Raw genomic sequence first — 17491 nt, 5'->3', positions numbered from 1 at the left:
GAGTGGGACTGTGGGCAGTGCTCGGGTGGGGACTGAAGGCGGTGACTGAGTAGTTCTGACGTCATCTTTTTACGGAAGTCACAACGGTTCGTGAAAAATCACATCTACTTTATGCAGGCTTTGTTCATTTGACTGTGGATTGACTGTTTTGAAACTTATATGGTAGTTACATAGCACCTTTCAGTTATCATGAAAAAAGCCAGGAAATTTCCGTTTGAATTGGAAATTTAAAAAAAAATTAAAATTAAAATAAAAAATAAACAATGCCACAAATTTGCTTAATTAACCATATATTAACGAAACTGAATCCCAAAATTTCTTGCAATTTATATTTAATTTCCATATCCACTTACATAATCATTTCCCAATTTCTTTCATTAATGGAGTTCAAATTCTCTCTACAAATATCCAAAGGTCTTGTAAAGATTTTCACAAGTGACACTACTTAAAATGACACCAGTAATGGCCATTGACTTACTTTACATTGCATTACAACCCAAATACATGGTGTACAGTGGACAGGTATACTCTCAAAAACATCACTGTGCAACATAAGAGAAAAAGATACATAATTAAATTTAATTCAGAAGTAACAACAGCAATAATAAGAATAAGAATAATTATTCAAATATATATATATATATATATATATATATATATAAAATAAAATTTCATGCATCCAGGAGTTACAACAATAGCATTTAAATGATCAGTTTAACATAATTTGACATAAATAAGTAAAATATATGTAGCCCCTATCCAGCTCCTCTAAACTACCACTAAAGTAATGGGAGAAAAAAAATGGATTACATACAAGATTAGCAATAAAGCTGATGTTTATTAGTAATGAAAATGTTTAACTGTTGCTATTAAAGGTTGCAATAACATATGAGAATCACAGTAAAAAAGATGTCAGCTGGCCCAAATATTGTAATGGCATTATATCTTTCTAAAGTTAAAATCTGGGATCCTGAAAAAGCTGTTCAAGTGATATACCATCTACAGACAAAAGAAGCTGAGCTTCTCCTCACAGTTTCTGTGTGTCCAAACCCTTGTTTGCTTGTCCAGGGCTCCACAACGAAGGTCTCTGGCAGGACACTGGGGCTGTTCGTTCTGATACCAGGCTGTGTAGTCAAGATCATCTCCAGTGACCCAGAACCAGTCCCCTGCTAGATAATGCAGACCAGTCCACACATACACTGTTTCAGCCTGTGTGATTTCCAGTAAAGCAGAATTCATCTTGTCCGCTGTGCTCAGACTTGCCAGATCATTATAATGAGTCCTGCAGTATTCCAGAGCTCCTTCCCAGGTCTCTTTCTGATGCACCAGAACAACGTTTGTCATGCAGAAGAAGGGTTTAGTGAAATTGCATTTTTCATAATGCAATTTATTATTGGTTTTGTATAGAAAGCCACAGTTTTTATTGCTAAGGTTATTTGGTTGATTAAATGCAGTATCCCAGCTAATTTGTTTGGCATCTATATCTCCTGACTCCTCCCACTTCCAGACTCCTGTTTCGGGCTTTTTGTGGAGTCCAACCCAGGCATCAGAAGTTTGACCAGACGCATTAGCTAAAAATCGCTGTTCCTCACTCGCATTGATGAAGGTGGAGAGGACATGAAAATAAGTTTTGCACTTCTGCTCATTCACGAAGAAATGTTGTTTGAGACCGGAGGAGAGACAGTAGAGCTCCATGATTAGAAGGAGAGCGAGTGTCGTCTTCATCTTCTTCCACTGAAGAGTTTCTGTGATTTTTCAGTGATCAGTTGAAGTTGAGGACAGAACTATGCATGATGACACTGACTCTCTCTTACTTAAACTGACATACAGCCAATGACAAATGAGTGTGATGGTGTGAACAATCAAAGCACACCTTTACAGACAGAGCAAACAAAACAGGTGCATTTACCCAATCAAAGAAACTTCAGAATATTTCTAAGAAAGAAAATGTGTGCAGAGAAATATGGCATGAAATATTTTTTCACGTGCTCCACAGTTGATGTAGTGGTCCCAGATTTGGCTTTCATCTGAACAACATACAAACACAATTTGTTTTAATTAGTTCTACTGTAATCCTTCAAAACCATTACTGATTAACCAAGCTTAGATGAAATCGAACACTTCCAATGTGTATCAAATGTTCATGGTGTTTGGGATTCAAACAAGAATCGAAATGTGAAACCTGCTGTATGCAATATTATTACACGCAGTAATATTACACACAGAAATATTCATACAAACAAAATTATTCATTACTACATTAGAGAAAATCCAAGTATAACAAAAATCAGGATCACAATATATTTAGGATTCTGATTAAAAACTTAAAAACCTTTCTCCTTCTGACTTTCTCTCAGGTTCTCTGTGTTTTACAGAGCCAACTGACGGTTTTCCCAAGGGCATCAAATCTAGTAAAGCAAATCTTGAATACCATCCAAACCAGCTGGCAAACATTTGCCTTTGGGATAGGTGGTGCAGAAAGGAAACATTATCCATGATAAGAAGATCTGCAGACACTGACATTGGGAGCACTAAAATCACCTCCATTCCCACCTAATCTCATATATGGAAACTAACTTGCTTGGTTTGTCTCTGGCTCAATAATAATAAAACATATATAAGAGATGTCCAGCATTGTCCTAATATGTATTGCAGCTGTTGGTTTTTATAGTTAATGGTGCTTGCTAAAGACAAGAATCTGCTTTGTGGATGATAGCAAAAGATTTTTAAAAATCCCAAGGATTTACAATGAAAGAAGGACCCAAGCCAAATGCAATCCCTATGGAGGCTTACAATACAGAGACACGAGAACAGTTTTTTTTTACATGGGCCAGGCTAAATAATTCAAATATGAACCATTTTCCAGGATGGCGGGAGCCTTATGATAAATGAAAATTGCACATGAGTTGGGCGATATGGCAAAAATATCATATCACGGTTTTTTGCAGAAATATAACGATTCACGGTTTTATCACGATTCTTTGTCATGTTGGTTTTACTATTTGGCAAGTTGTCTGAGCAGTACAGCCAAACTAATTTTCCTATTTTAAAAACAAAGCCTTGCAAGGTAACATTACCATATATTACCATCACCCAAAAATGACAATTCTATCATCAATTACTCACTCTCGAGTTTTTTTTTTTTAAACCCGAGTGAGTTTCTTTCTTCTGTTAAACATAAAACTTATTTTGAAGAATGTGGGTAACCAAACAGTTGCTAGTCCCCAGTTACTTCCATAGTATTTTATGTTACCAGTTACTTCCATTAGTATTTTAAGTCACATTCTTCACAATATCCTCTTTTGTCTTTTAAGAAATTAATGCAGGTTTGGGATAACATGTGAGTGAGTAAATAATGACAGAAATGTAATTTTTGGGTGAACTGTCCCTTTAATGACAATTTTTAGTACTTTCGATTAAGAGCTGCATGTGTAGAAGATTTTTATTGGTTAAAATATGAAACTGTATGGAAATATACCCCACGCCTTAAAGTCAAAACTGTATATAAAGAGAATCAGAAAGACATTCTGGAGATGTTTTCAGAAGAGAACATCTCCACTTTATTCTTAATGATGTAATAAAGTGTATCTTCTGGCATCAAAAACCCAAGACTGAGTGTGGTTCCTAAGATGAGCAGCAGACGACACTACTATTTGTAGTGGAGAAGTTCTCTTCTGAAAACATCTCCAGAATGTCTTTCTGATTCTCTTTATATACAGTTTTGACTTTAAGGCGTGGGGTATATTTCCATACAGTTTTCTTTATGCATATAATTCGATATTTCCCTAGAGAAGGGGCCCCCCCAAGTCTTGTTATGGTAAAGAAAGAAAGCCCACTTTTATTTTTCCAGATGTTTCTCATCTGAGGGTCTGTCTACTTTAGCCACGTAGGCATTTTCCACACAGGCATATGTGATTATAATGGAAGAATAACTGGATATATAAATGGTTATATTCATAATGATTACACTCGAACAATTCATATTTTAACCAATAAAAATCTTCTACACATGCATCTAATATACTGTACAGGCATTCATCCATTTTCTCTCAGCTGTTTACTTTCTCTTTAGACATAACCAACTGTCTTTATATGTAATCCTTGTGTGTTTTTGACAGTATTAGCTCAATCAGACACAAAACATAACTTAGTTCTAGTGTGTGCACTTCAGGTGTACACGCTCAGAAAAAGAGCACATCAGAACTGCACGTGAATGAAATGTTTAACTGGCAAGGCTTTACAGCAAACATACAAATATTGCAAATGCAAATAATGTACTTTTTTGACTGCGAATAAATGCAGTGTCCAGTGAGTGTTACTCAACTGGAAGATAACATTTGATGGGAATGTATGTCGCATTGTACCGTATATTTCGATGGTCGGTGTGCTGTAGCATGATACTATGATATTTTTTCAAATTCGGATCGTGGAGACATTTTAATCGTCCAAGATCAAAAATCATCATAACGAACACCCCTAATCGCACATGACTTAATTTTGTGATGTTAAAGACAAGCATCCAAATAACTTGGATCCAAAGACACTAACAGCATCTTCTGTTAGTGAGTTTCCAGTAAAAAAAAAAAACATTGTGTGATATTCGGAAACACTGATTGATCTCTTTTTAAACTCTTTTTAAACTGGTTATTCAGATTCATTTGAAAGAAACAACTCTGAAGAACCTTTCAATTGCTCAACCGTATACAGCATATATTTGCAGTAGGGCTGTCAATCGATTAAAATATTTAATCGTGATTAATCGCATGATTGTCATAAGTTAACTCGTGATTAATTGCAACTTAATCGCACATTTTTATCTGTTCTAAATGTACCTTAAATTAATTTTTTTTTAAAGCTTTGAATACTCTAATCAACATGGGCATGGACAAATATGGATGCTTTATGCAAATGTATGCTTATTATTAGTGAAACCATAGTCAAGATAGAGCATGAAGACTAGACTGTTACGTAGCTGCAGCAAGGAAGACTAAGATGAGGCGAATAATCCACTTTTAGAATTGAATAGGGAACTCAAAGAAGGAAGTAACAGGCGTTATGCTCACAGGCGTAACATAAACAAACATCAATACATGCAATAACTGACAACTTAATGGGGGAAACACCGGAATTAAGGCCATGTCCACACGTACACGGGTATTTTTATAAACTGAGTTTTTCCTTCTTCCGTTTTTAAAAAAATTTCTGTCCACATGAAAACGCAAACGCATGCTATGAAGCACTGTCAAGAGCATGCCAAACCAACAGGTGGCGATATAATCTCAACCGTAAAGCCATGTTGGCCAATCAGAAGCCTGAAAAAGTTTCCAGTAGGTGGAGATAACAGCGCAGGCTCCGACATCACAAGCCAAAAACGAGATGGAATAGGATCAAGCGGACAAGTAGTAGGATGATTAGAAAGGATGAGTTTGGAGACTTCTGTCTCAGAGAGTGAAGAGAAGGATGATAAATACATGATTATGAGAATAAGACTGAATAAAGCTTTGTTTCATGTGTCATTGACTTGTATTTATTTATTGTCATGGTTACTTTTATTGATTCTTTTACTCATTTATTCATGTTTCCTGTTGTTAAAATATAATTGTTGCATTAACTTACGCATTAATTCATTACTTGACTGAAAATTTAGATATATTCACCTTGGCTGCATTTGTCTAGTGTGTAGTCATGCATAACTATGGCATATGACAAAACAAATTACATTTAGCTTGTTTTACTAAAAAAATATATAAAATTAATTAATTATTGGTCAGCATTTATCATTATTGTTGTAAGTGTTGGGGTGGGCTAGCAATGCATTCTGGGGTAATCTTATTTTTTAAGTAAGTAATACTTACGTTTTTCGAGTGTAATATTAGCAGTCTTCTCCAAAGGCAAGATCTTCAAGCAGCTGCAGATATTGCAAACGCTGCAGAAAACTGTATTAGATAGGGTTGTGGAGTTACTGATCCTATGAGGTGATAGTGCACCTGTCCCTCTTCTTTATTATTATTACTGCAGAACTTTTAATTACATACAAGCTCAGGGAAAGATGGTTGTATCTTTAACAATGAACAATCATAATATAAAACATAAATATAATGGGTTTGCGTACATCTTAGTATGAGAATATATACACAGAAAAAAAGCACAATTGTTGTTGATGTTGCTATTTATAAGCCTGAGGGATGAAACAAAAAGTTAAATTCAACAAGAAAAAGAGGAAAACAAAGAAGATTTAAGCTGGTTTGCTCGTAGATGAAAGAGTTTGAACATAATATAAAGAAATTAACAACATATTGAAAAGACAACAATTTGGGATTTTAATAATAAAATATAATATCTTTAAGGATAAAACTGTGGGTCATATTAGTAGGGTTAAAAATATAAAAACTTTATATTTTTTGGTTGTACTACAATCACAATAAAAGGGCAGCTGTTTCTTCAACAAGACCACAAAATGAGCAAATTTCATCCACATCAAAATATTTATAGATAAGATGAATTAAACCTGTCGCTCGTATCTTTTAAGTTGTTGCGCTTGTAATGTCATAGGTCACATAGACATTTTTATCGCATTCAAGAGAAGGTAGGTCTATAAAGAAGAAAGTTTGGTAATAGAAAAGATGACGTTTTAATGTCAAGAATGCGTATTGGTCATTGTTTGTTAAATCAGTGTCTGTATAGAATGGGAAAGCATGAAACTGGAAATTGTGATAAATGTGGTCATGTTGAAACAATAGAACACGTACTTATTGAGTGTGATGCATATGAAAGCGCAAGATTTCAACTAATTCAAGCTTTAAGATCTTTGGGAATAAATAACTTGTCACCTCAGGTTCTGTTAGGAAATGGCACAAAGCAATCAAGAATATTTCATGAATTAATTATTTTCCTAAAAGAAACAAGACTGATTAATAGAATTTAAGATACCGTTGTATTAAAATAGTTTTTTTTCCCCCTCCTTCTCTCTCCCCTCCCCCATTGTCATTTGTGTTATTGTTTTCCAACTTCGCAACCATTATGTGCTCCACACTCCTATCCAGTAGGTGGCGGGAATGCACCATTCAAGTTGGTCTGCCAACCGCCATTAATACCAGAAGAAGAAGAAGAAGAAGTCATAGGTCACATGATAACGTCAACATGGCGGATGTAGTCCAGATCTCATTCATACTTAACGAGATTTGGCTGTAGAGTACGTACTCTTTTAGCACTCGTTAAGTAAGTACGTATTGAAATTAAGTACCTACTCATTGAGTATGCGATTTCGAACGCAGCCAGTATCTCGTCTTCCTCTTCTTCTTCTTCTTCGTTTGGATTTTCTGGCGGTTGGCAAGCCAGCTTTGGTGCATTTCCACCACCTACTGGGGAGTGTGAAACGTTGATGAAAATAAAAATTCTTCTAATTAATATTGTTTTCTTAAGATATTCTAATTGTTACTGTTGGATTATTATTCAGTAGGTTCTTTAATGTTAACTTATTTTTTCCCCCATAGCTTTAACCTCTTCTAAAAGCTGAGAACTTTCTTCACAATAACCAGCACATTTGAGATTTGAGAAGAACATGTTCCTGGTACAACTGTTTCTGGTAATCCACATTTGCTGCACAATCCTGTATTGTGTAAACCTTTTTTTTAATTACTGATTCAGCGCTGTGTGCCCAATACGAAATCGTGAACTTATCATGTCATCCCTTCTTTTGCCACAGACTTTTCTCATACTTCCTACTTCTTTATTTGTTTCATATAAGTGTCTTCCCTTTTCTTCCAGTGTCCACAGCTCTTGCCATGTATTCCTGTCTTTTTAATTAACCCCTTTATTTAAGCTTTCCTAGAGGGACATAACATTTTTCTTTAAAGGGGTCATATGATGCGATTTCAAGTTTTCCTTTCTCTTTGGAGTGTTACAAGCTGATTGTGCATAGATAAGATCCCTGAAGTTGCAAAGACTAAAGTCTCAAATCCAAAGAGATATTCTTTATCAAAGTTAAGACTCTGCCACGCCCCCCTAAAACGGCTCGTTCTAACACGCCCCCACATATCTACCTCACTATGTGGAAATATTAGCATAATACCGCCCAAATGTTCACGCAAAGAAAGAAGGCGTGGTTTCAGTAACTGCAGTTAGTGTTGAAGCAGCCATGTCAGGGAGACGCTGTGTGTTTCAGTGCGAAAGCAAAAGCACTTTATTTGGCCTTCCGAAAGTAGATGCATTTAGGAATCTTTAAGATTACTTACAACAGAACAGCAATGCATTTTATGAGTAATTTATGGGCTAATTTTCATTTTTGGGTGAACTAACCCTTTAAGGCTAATAAGGCTTGATAAAATGTCAGAGCAAATCATAACTTAAGGCAAATGAACCTTTTCCACACATTGAAGGGCCTGATGAATAGCAACCAATTATGAGGAGTATACAGATAAGAAATTACATGTTCTTTTACATATTTTAAAATCCAAAAGTGGAATGACGGAGCCATTCAGGATCTTTGGAACCATCAGTATATATCTGAGTATAATAATGATACTCTTGATCTAAATACTGTTTCACTAACAATTCTTTTGAGATCTTTCTCTGAGGGTCATTTGTTTTTTGTTTTATTAAATGTCATTGATGTATACAGTATTTACTGAGTAATGTTTTGTAGAGGGTAGTCAAAAATTACCAAAAATTAAGATTACAAAAGAAATGTTTATTAAGATTGAGAATGTAGATAGATATTGAGATATGTTTAATACTTTTAGAGTTACAGGCAGGCAAACTTAGACAAAAGAATATTTGTGGCACTCGGGTATGCAACTGTGTTGATAGAAAAAAACTAGATAAATTTGTAGTTGTAGCTCTTTTTTTCCTTTCAGATATTCCTCTTTGAAGAAAAGAAAAAAGACAAAAAATATCACTTGTATGCAAAGTGACCCATATTTGATCTTTGGCACTGAAAATGTATACAATTTACAGTTTTACTCACTGAGTTCCCCTTATCTCTGGGATTGAACCATATAGGGTCTTAAAATTGAAGACACAAAAAAAAAAAGTTAGTTAGGAACCAGAATCTAAAAGGGAATCAAGATATCTAATATTTCTTTAGCTACAGGCATGCACTTGGGACAAAAAAGTGCTTTTTCTCATTTTTGAACTGTCACTGTTGGCATATATGCAAGTACGCATATATGCAAGTACGTACTCTACAGCCAAATCTCGTCAAAAATTAGAAAAAACACTTTTATATATATACATACAGTGGGGGAAATAAGTATTCAACACGTCCACATTTTTTAAATTAAACACAGTTCCAATGCTGCAATTCCCATTAAATCTTGACTAGATGTGACGTGACCTGTGGCCAAGTATGGTTACCCATACTAGGAATTAGTGCTCTGCATTTAACCCATCCAAAGTGCACACATGTCCCCCCCTCCCCTTTTTTTTTTTTTTTTTTTTTTTTTTTTTTTTTTTTTTAAATAGATGTTGGTATTAACACAATAAATCTACACAGATAAAGAAATCATAATATAACAATCCATTAAAAAAGTAATGTGTAATAAAGTGAAATGACACAGGAAAAATATTGAACATGCTGGTGAAATTGTATTTATTACTTAGTTGAGAAGTCTTTATTTGCTATGACAGCTTCGAGATGCTTCCTGTATGAACAAATATTCTGGGAGACCCTCTTGTGAATCATGATCTTCAGTTTCTTCCACAAATATGGTCTATTGGGTTTAAGCCTGGGTCATTCCAAAAATGTATTTTCTTCCTCTGGAACCAATTCAGAGTGTCCTTTGCATTATTTATGCATTATTTTGGATGTAGTTTTGGATGGTTGTCCTGCTAGTCTTATCCTCATCATCCTGGTGGTGGATGGCAGCAGATTCATCTGAAGTATTTCCCAGTACATGGCTCCATTCATCTTCCCCTCAATAATATGGATTTTGCCAGTACCATGTGAAGAGAAACAGCCCCATACCATGATGCTTCCACCTCCAAACTTCATTGTTAGTATGGTATTTTTAGGCTCATATGCAGAGCCATTTCTGCTCCAGACATGGCCTGTGGTATTATTGCCAAAATGTTACATTTTTTTGTCTTGTTTGAGCAGACTATATTCTCCCAGTAACGCTACACGTAGTCACGTACGCTACACGTAGTCAAAGTTACCGAAAATTTTCGGTATGCCTGTGTAGCTACAGAACAAATACAGTATTGGTTTAACCAATTCATTGGAAATTTCCAGTTTTATATAACCTATTGTTACTTTTGATAAGAAACAAAGTCTCATCTTTCAAATTCTGTCAATTTTTTAATCAGGAAATTCAAACAATAAATGCCGTGAAAAGACGTCAAAAACGTGAAAAAAAGTGAAAAGACATCAAAACAAAATGTCACGTAGCATTTCATTTACCTCAGGCAAGTCATCAGTGTGCACAGCTCGTTAGTTCACTAGAGAAATGAAGTCTAGAGAAGAGCATTTCGCGAAATATTAGATACTCATTATATTTTACGTTACCTGTTAGTGATGTCTTAATTATTTAATGTATGTTTAAATAAATATGTTATGAAACAAGTTATGACAGCCACTGTGTAAATTAATATATTTCAACAACAAATAGAAATTGTATCATTTAGTTAATTTAAAAACTGCCTTATGTACAAACTGCATTTTTTTTAAAGTTGAGTGTATTTCATGTGTGGTATAAAAATATATAAATCCATATAAAATTATGTATAAGAATAATATTTCATATATGTTGTTTAAATAAACTTGCATATATAAATTAGATATATAGGGCCTATTGTTTACATATGTGGCATTACATATACATATTTTTAATATACAAATTTTACTATGGGTATTTCATATATGATATAAACTTATATCAAATCCTATATAAGCATACCGAATATTTGCATATATGTTTTTGAAATAGACTTGGTTTATAAATTAGACATATATTGTATGGTCTTAACATACAGGACCATATAAAAAGTCATTATATAAATAATTGTAATATATGTATATATAATAATTTTATATATTGTATAAACCTAAATCTACATGCGTATATTGTGAGGATGTATGTATGTGCTAATAATATATTGTCTTATATGAAAACATATATGGCATCACTACTCTGATATAGGGACATACATGTACATATATTACATTTCTGTATGGGCAGGGAGAGATTTTCCCCCAATTTACAGCAGCATTTTGCGCTACTGTATGTATCTAAACATTCTCCATATTCATCATTCTGAAACCTTAAAACGACTCATTTTCGCAAGAAGCAGTTTTGTTAACTGGACAAGACTTGCTGATACCAGATGAAAATAACAGAGGAACTATTATCTCCATGGAAGAATCACATTGGAATTGTTTCTGGCACAGTCAGGAGGATGGACTGCCTCCAGGCAAATCGGACTACAGACTTGGGTTGAAAACTTCCTCTGCAAGTGTCTTTCCTCACTGAACTACAACTAGGCAGTGTGAGTGTGATCTGTTTTCAAGTCCATGTAAATATGGTACCGTTAGTAGCATTGCTACTGGGTCAGATAATATAACAGCTTGGTGCGACCGTCATAGTGACAACAGCCAATCATATTACTTTTCCGGTGTTGCATGAATGTGATTGGCTAGCATCTACACTAGGGTTTTTTGCTTAAGACAATCTGATTGGCTGATGCCTGCGCTGGCGCTTGAAAAGTTGAAAATCTTTCAACTTCTGCCACAAGCAACACCACTGGCGCGACACAACAAGATCCACAATTCAGTTCAGCAACACATGACGTCCCCCATTCAAAGTAAATGAGAAGCATTAACGCCAACATTTTTTAAGGCTTGCATGCTTTTTTATGTAAGGTCAGTTAATTAGATTGTACAGTGTGGGATGTGTGGAGCATCTAGTGACGCTGCCAGACATCGTGAAGGAGTTCTCCCAACTGGTGGTGGACTGGATGACAGAGCATTCTGGGAGCCGGATCATTTTTTTCTCCTCTTTCCTCTCACTCTCCTCTATGTTTCTCTCCTAGTCGCTTCTCTTACTTCCTTCTCCTTTCTCTTGGCCTGCGAGGGGCAGTGAGATAATGTGGTAAGCAGGGTGGAGGCGAGAGCTGTAGGAATGGAGCGAGGCCAGTGGAATGAATGTTAATGAGAAACAACTGCAAATCTCAAATCCCACCGAGGAGCTCTGGAAGTATATAATGAGGGGCGACCACAGTGGAGGAACAGAGAGGACCAGGCCTGGGATATTTGTTATTTTAAGAAAGGAGGCAGTTTAACAATGTAACTGCTATTTTATCACCAGTCTCTGCAAAAACATTTAGAAAGATTTTGTTTCAACATTAGTAGAGGGAATACAGTAACATCTAGCTGCTGTGAGGATGTAACTACAGTCGGATTAAAAGCTATGCAGAGTGCAGAGAAATACAGCTTTGATCAGTTTTCTACAGTTTGTTAAAAGCTAAGGACTCCATGACTGGATTCCTGAGGCTGGATTTGTCTTTGAGGTATTTGTTTGTTTTTTTAGGTATATCGGACTATCTATTATGTGTGTTAGGCCAAGAACAGAAGAATTCAGAATAAACTATAATTAATGGGTGTTATTTATACCATCCAACCATGACTCAAGGAGACTTGTTTATGAACAGTCAAATAAATGCTATTTTCGCTGTGTTCAATACATACAATATGCATCAAATGATTATTTATATACGTAAATATGCATGACTGTAATGACAGGAGAAAGCAATGTAGACATTATGAAAAAAATGAATAGAAATTCACAGTACTACAGCCATGTGTTTCCTCTGCCATGTATAAAATGTATGGCCCGCCCAACTCGGAAAGTCAGGTATCAAAATTATCTCAGAGTTTCCCAGCTGTAAATATGACTTGACAGGCCGTTCATGTCCAATTTCTGACTAGGAAACTCATATTTACAATAATTCTGATAGCATGTGAAGGCAGCATTACATGGTAGTTGCTCTTCCATTTCTTTTCAGTGCATAATATCGGCTAATAAAAACTGGGCTGAAGATCAGTCTATGTCATTATTAGTCATCGACCTGAGGCAAATATGCACTTATTGTCAGAGTTTTTTTTTTTCTTTTTCTTTTCAGTTCAGTTTTAAGGATGCAAGAAAACTGCCTCCAGGGGTGGAACACCCATAGCACTGTGCCAAGATAAACTGTTTGAAATTCAGGCCTAGAAAATAGTTTCATTAGTTATCCTTTCAGCTGTAAAATTAAGGCAAGACAAGATAGAAACATATTCATCACTGCAAATGAGACCGGGTGATGGAGTCATGGGGAAGAACCTTGTCTTTCAGTGACTTGGGGGGCCAATCCTGTGATGAAGATATGGTGGGTGCAGGCTAAGATGATTAGCTTACACTAAACTACAGTCACCAGCCAAAGGGTGTCAAAATCATTCCAGCAAGTTTAAATCAACTTGTTTTTCAAAAAGAGCAGAATCTGATTTACACTCTCTTGTTTTGGTGTTTTCGTAGATTTCAGAAATTCACTTCAAGGAGATACAAGGACACTGTACCAACCCCCAGCAAACGGAATAACAGGAAGTTCAGTCAGAGAAACAAGACTTCCCAATCTTCGACCTCAAGACTATCGAGACATTTCATGAACTACATTCTGAGCTACAAAGGTCACAATTACAGTAAATAAGGTACATGACTAAAGAAACTTAGTTAGAAGTTAACTGTTTTCTTTTATCTTTCTTACTTTCCTTTTTTTCACATATATACTGGGGTGTTTGGAATTGTAATACACAATTTAAATCAGGCAAATCAATGAACGGTGTCTTACAGAGTTCAGCTCTAAACCTTGTCTGGAAGTTTCTATAATCCCTGAACTTGATCAGCTGGTTCAGGTATGTTTAATTAGAGTTAAAGCTAAACTTTGCAGGACAGTGACCCTCCTGGAACCGAGTTTGACATCCCTGCTCTAAAGGTATCACTTCCTGATTTGATCTGCAGTATTTCATAGAAGTATTTCATAAGAGATCTCTTCTTTTTTTTATAAAAAAAACAACATGTAGAAGAAACCATGACTCATCAGACAAACTTCTTCTATTGCTCTATGGTTCGGTTCTGATGCTCACATACCCATTGTAGGCATCATGGGCACTTTGACTGATCTGCTGCTACACAGCCTCATGTGTAACAAACTGCAGCTCACTGTGTTCTGAAACCTTTCTGTTGAGCTGTAAAAAAAAATGTGTTTTTATGTGTTTTAGCCATTCATTTACACAACAGCGGCATTTTGGAGTTTTTGAAAACGATCGTCTCAGTGTAACGTGAATTTGTGGAAACAGTGACGTTGTGCACATCTGTAATAGGTGTTCGGTCCATAGGAATGCATATGTGTGCAGGCGCAGGGTTTCTTTACAATGTGACATTGCCAACTACTAGCCTGGCATGCATAATACTGCATTTGATTAATTTTCGTTTCATTGTTTACATTCAGCATGCACACGGTTTCTACTGAACGTAAACAACAATGGCGGAAGACGGTAACTCGGGGACAAGTATTGTTGAATAAATTATGTTATTATTGTTTTCTTTGCACACAAAAAGTATTCTCGTAGCTTTGTAAAATTACGGTTAAAGCCCTGATGTCACATGGACTATTTTATCCTTGCTATGTTCCTGTGCATTGATCGTGGGAATATCCTTGCTGTCAGTGGAGGGTCAGAGAGCTCTCAGATTTAATCAAAAATATCTTAATTTGTGTTCTGAAGATGAACGGAGGTCTTACGGGTTTAGAACGGCATGAGGGTGAGTAATGAATGACAGAATTTCATTTTTGAGTGAACTAAGTCTTTAAGATAAATTAAACAGATAGTCAAGTTAAATGAACAGTTAAATTCAAAACCGCAATACTAAACAAAACAGTGACAAAGAACAAGAACAAAACCAAACCAAGAAAAACAGCAGCATTTGTTGGCTCCACTCATTTCCTTTTGAGCTCACACACAAATATGTGTTCTTGGTCCTCGCACCTCCTACTCTCCCCTTCCCTCCTGCTCATCCAATGGTCCACAGATTTTTCAGTCTTGTTCTAATATGAGGACAGTCAGCAACAGCTGGATCACACTGAGCACACAGACTAGAGCGAGAGACGTGAGAGTAGTTCAGTAGAAGTGGTTTTTAACAGCTTTGGACAACATGCATCTGCTTTGGAGAAGAAATGTTTTTTACTTATTTTTCAGTCTGTTTTTGATTTATCTCAAATGCAACAGCATAACAAGTTGCTTTTTCTTTATTTACTATATGTTAACTTCTATGTATTGGATATATGAGTTTAGGATTTTGGGGTTTAGTGATTTTTAAGTTATGTTACTGAGTGATAACATAATATCATCTTTTCAGTAAATTAAGATTAAATCAAATTAATTTGGGTCATTTGTGTTGTCATGCTAACAAACTTAACAAAACAGAAATCAACCTCGATTCAGTTTGGATTCGTGAGCACAGCTCACTTATTTTCCAGAAGATATTTATATGTTTACTCACTCTTTTTTTCTTTGTACATATTTTGCAGGGGTTAAGATTATTGGTCATGATGCATCAGTCAAAAAAGGAGGAAATATCACTTTGTCTTGTCATCTGACTGAAACAGAGGAGAATTTAACTCATATTGTCTGGCAGAAACAGACAAGAGAAAACCCTAAACAGGAAACCTTCTTAATCATTGACAAAGATGGTAAAACTGAACACAAAAAGGATTTACTGGACAAGGTCAAATTTATTGGGAATATTAAAGAGAAGAATGGATCGGTTCAGCTGCTGGGAATGACACTGATGGATGATGGGATCTATACTTATATCTTCATATTTCCTAGTGGAAAAAATCAGACAAACATCAATGTCACCGTACTTGGTAAGACTGTGAATGATATTCTCTAATTTAAAGCTGCTTAAATTTAAATGCTTAAAGGATTCACCCAAAAATTACAGATCTGTCATTTACCCTCCCATGTTGTTCCAACTCTGTGCAACTAACTTTCTTTCGCTGAACATAGAAGACATTGTCTCAAACATCAGAATTTAAACGCACATAATGGACAGAATTTTCCCTTTTAAATGATTCATCATTACATTTCCTCTTACAGACATGGTGTGTTTAAAGCAAAACTTGTAAAAGTGAAATGGTAGTGCTTGAATGCACAATAACATAACAATTATTGTCTATTTTTTTTCCCAACGGTCAATGTATTTGACATAATAATTGAAATTTGAAAGACAAAAACTATTACGTTTTTTATTTAAGTTTTAAAGGGGTCATGATGTTGCTAAACTAAATGAGGCATTTGTTGCATCCAGTGGGGACATAATTACGGATTATAATGACATATTCTGTTTTTTTACGCGTTGCATTACGCTGCGTAAACATAAAACCATGTCTGCTTTTGTGATTGGAGAAATTAAAATCAACAAGCGCTACTCTACACTGCTCAAAACTCGCGTTTGAATCGTCAGTGGCAAATTCTTTAATATAAAAAACGTTAATTACAAAGAAATAGTAACGAACACATTGAATTACACATGAAATCTTGAATTAGAAAGACTGAAAAACGTCCCAGGTTACGTATGTAACCATGGTTCCCCTTCGGGAACTCGAGCTGTGTCGGAAAACGCTAGGGGAACGCCTTCAGCGATACCAAGCTCTGAATCATATGTGTAAGCAGTCCAATCGATGGGCGAGACGTCAGAGGTGGGTGACGTCATGATCAGGAAGCTTAAAAGCACGTGAGGTGCAGCCGGCGTTAGCTTTCTGTCATTCAGCAAAGCTCTCTGTGTGCGTCGGTCACGATCTATGTTCTGTGAGTCTTATTTACTGTTGTCTGTCCAGTTACACAAAGCATTCAGCAACATAAAGCTCCAGCATGTCTAAAGAAACAAAAGTAAAGACAAACAAGGGCGAAAGCAGATCGCGTTATAGATTGTGTGTTCCTCCCTGCCCACGCTACATCACGAGCGGGGATACACACAGTTTGTGCGTGGTCTGCTTGGGAGCGGAACACGCAGGGTCGGCTCTCGAGGGGGCCGACTGCCCACAGTGTGAGCGGTTGCCACTGCGTTTGCTTCACTCCCGGAAGGCTCTCTTTGAGGAGGGAGCCTTCACCAGCGTTCCTCACGGTGCTGGCCCCGCTTCCGCCGAGGTGGAGAGGCAGCTGCACTCGTGGGGTTCGCAGCTGGATCTGATGGAGGGAATGGAGACGGGCACGTCCCTATCTTCTTCCTCACCTGCCAGATCCACTGCCCGAATCCTCGGAGGAAGATAGGAGAAGCGCCGAGCCCGCTCTCCGGGGGGAAGAAACCGCAGAACGGACTTCCGATCCCAGAGAGCGGGCTCGGCGCTTCTCCTATCTTCCTCCGAGGATTCGCCCCCTCAATCACCACAATATGAGGAGCTATTGGAGGTAGTTACTCGTGCGGTTGCCAAGCTGAACATTGAGTGGCCCGCAGAGAAACAG

General features: G+C 36.4%; 2 protein-coding genes and 1 long non-coding RNA gene across 3 annotated transcripts in view; 2 read left to right on the top strand and 1 right to left on the bottom strand.

Moving 5' to 3' along the window:
- The window catches only part of LOC107657384 (uncharacterized), a 13303-nt gene extending 10712 nt beyond the window's left edge, over positions 1–2591 (top strand). Inside the window, exon 3 of the long non-coding RNA XR_001630676.1 lies at positions 2358–2591. This is a non-coding gene — a long non-coding RNA (uncharacterized LOC107657384). The remainder of the gene's footprint in view (positions 1–2357) is intronic.
- LOC107657381 (secretory phospholipase A2 receptor-like) lies at positions 760–1790 on the bottom strand. The gene has a single exon (XM_016445428.1). The coding sequence runs from the start codon at positions 1723–1725 to the stop codon at positions 1000–1002; it is 726 nt and encodes a 241-aa protein (XP_016300914.1). The 5' UTR covers positions 1726–1790; the 3' UTR covers positions 760–999.
- Positions 2592–15076: 12485 nt separating the features above from the next.
- The window catches only part of LOC107657380 (nectin-3), a 10110-nt gene continuing 7695 nt past the window's right edge, over positions 15077–17491 (top strand). Inside the window, exons 1-2 of the mRNA XM_016445427.1 lie at positions 15077–15261; positions 15556–15894. Coding sequence (XP_016300913.1) covers positions 15180–15261; positions 15556–15894 — 421 coding nt within the window. The 5' untranslated portion in view covers positions 15077–15179. The remainder of the gene's footprint in view (positions 15262–15555; positions 15895–17491) is intronic.

Source organism: Sinocyclocheilus anshuiensis, unplaced genomic scaffold, assembly GCF_001515605.1.
Source record: "Sinocyclocheilus anshuiensis isolate Anshui unplaced genomic scaffold, SAMN03320099.WGS_v1.1 scaffold355, whole genome shotgun sequence".
NCBI lineage: Eukaryota > Metazoa > Chordata > Actinopteri > Cypriniformes > Cyprinidae > Sinocyclocheilus > Sinocyclocheilus anshuiensis.
Note: the sequence above shows the minus strand (reverse complement) of the source record. Positions and strands in the feature narration are given on the sequence as shown.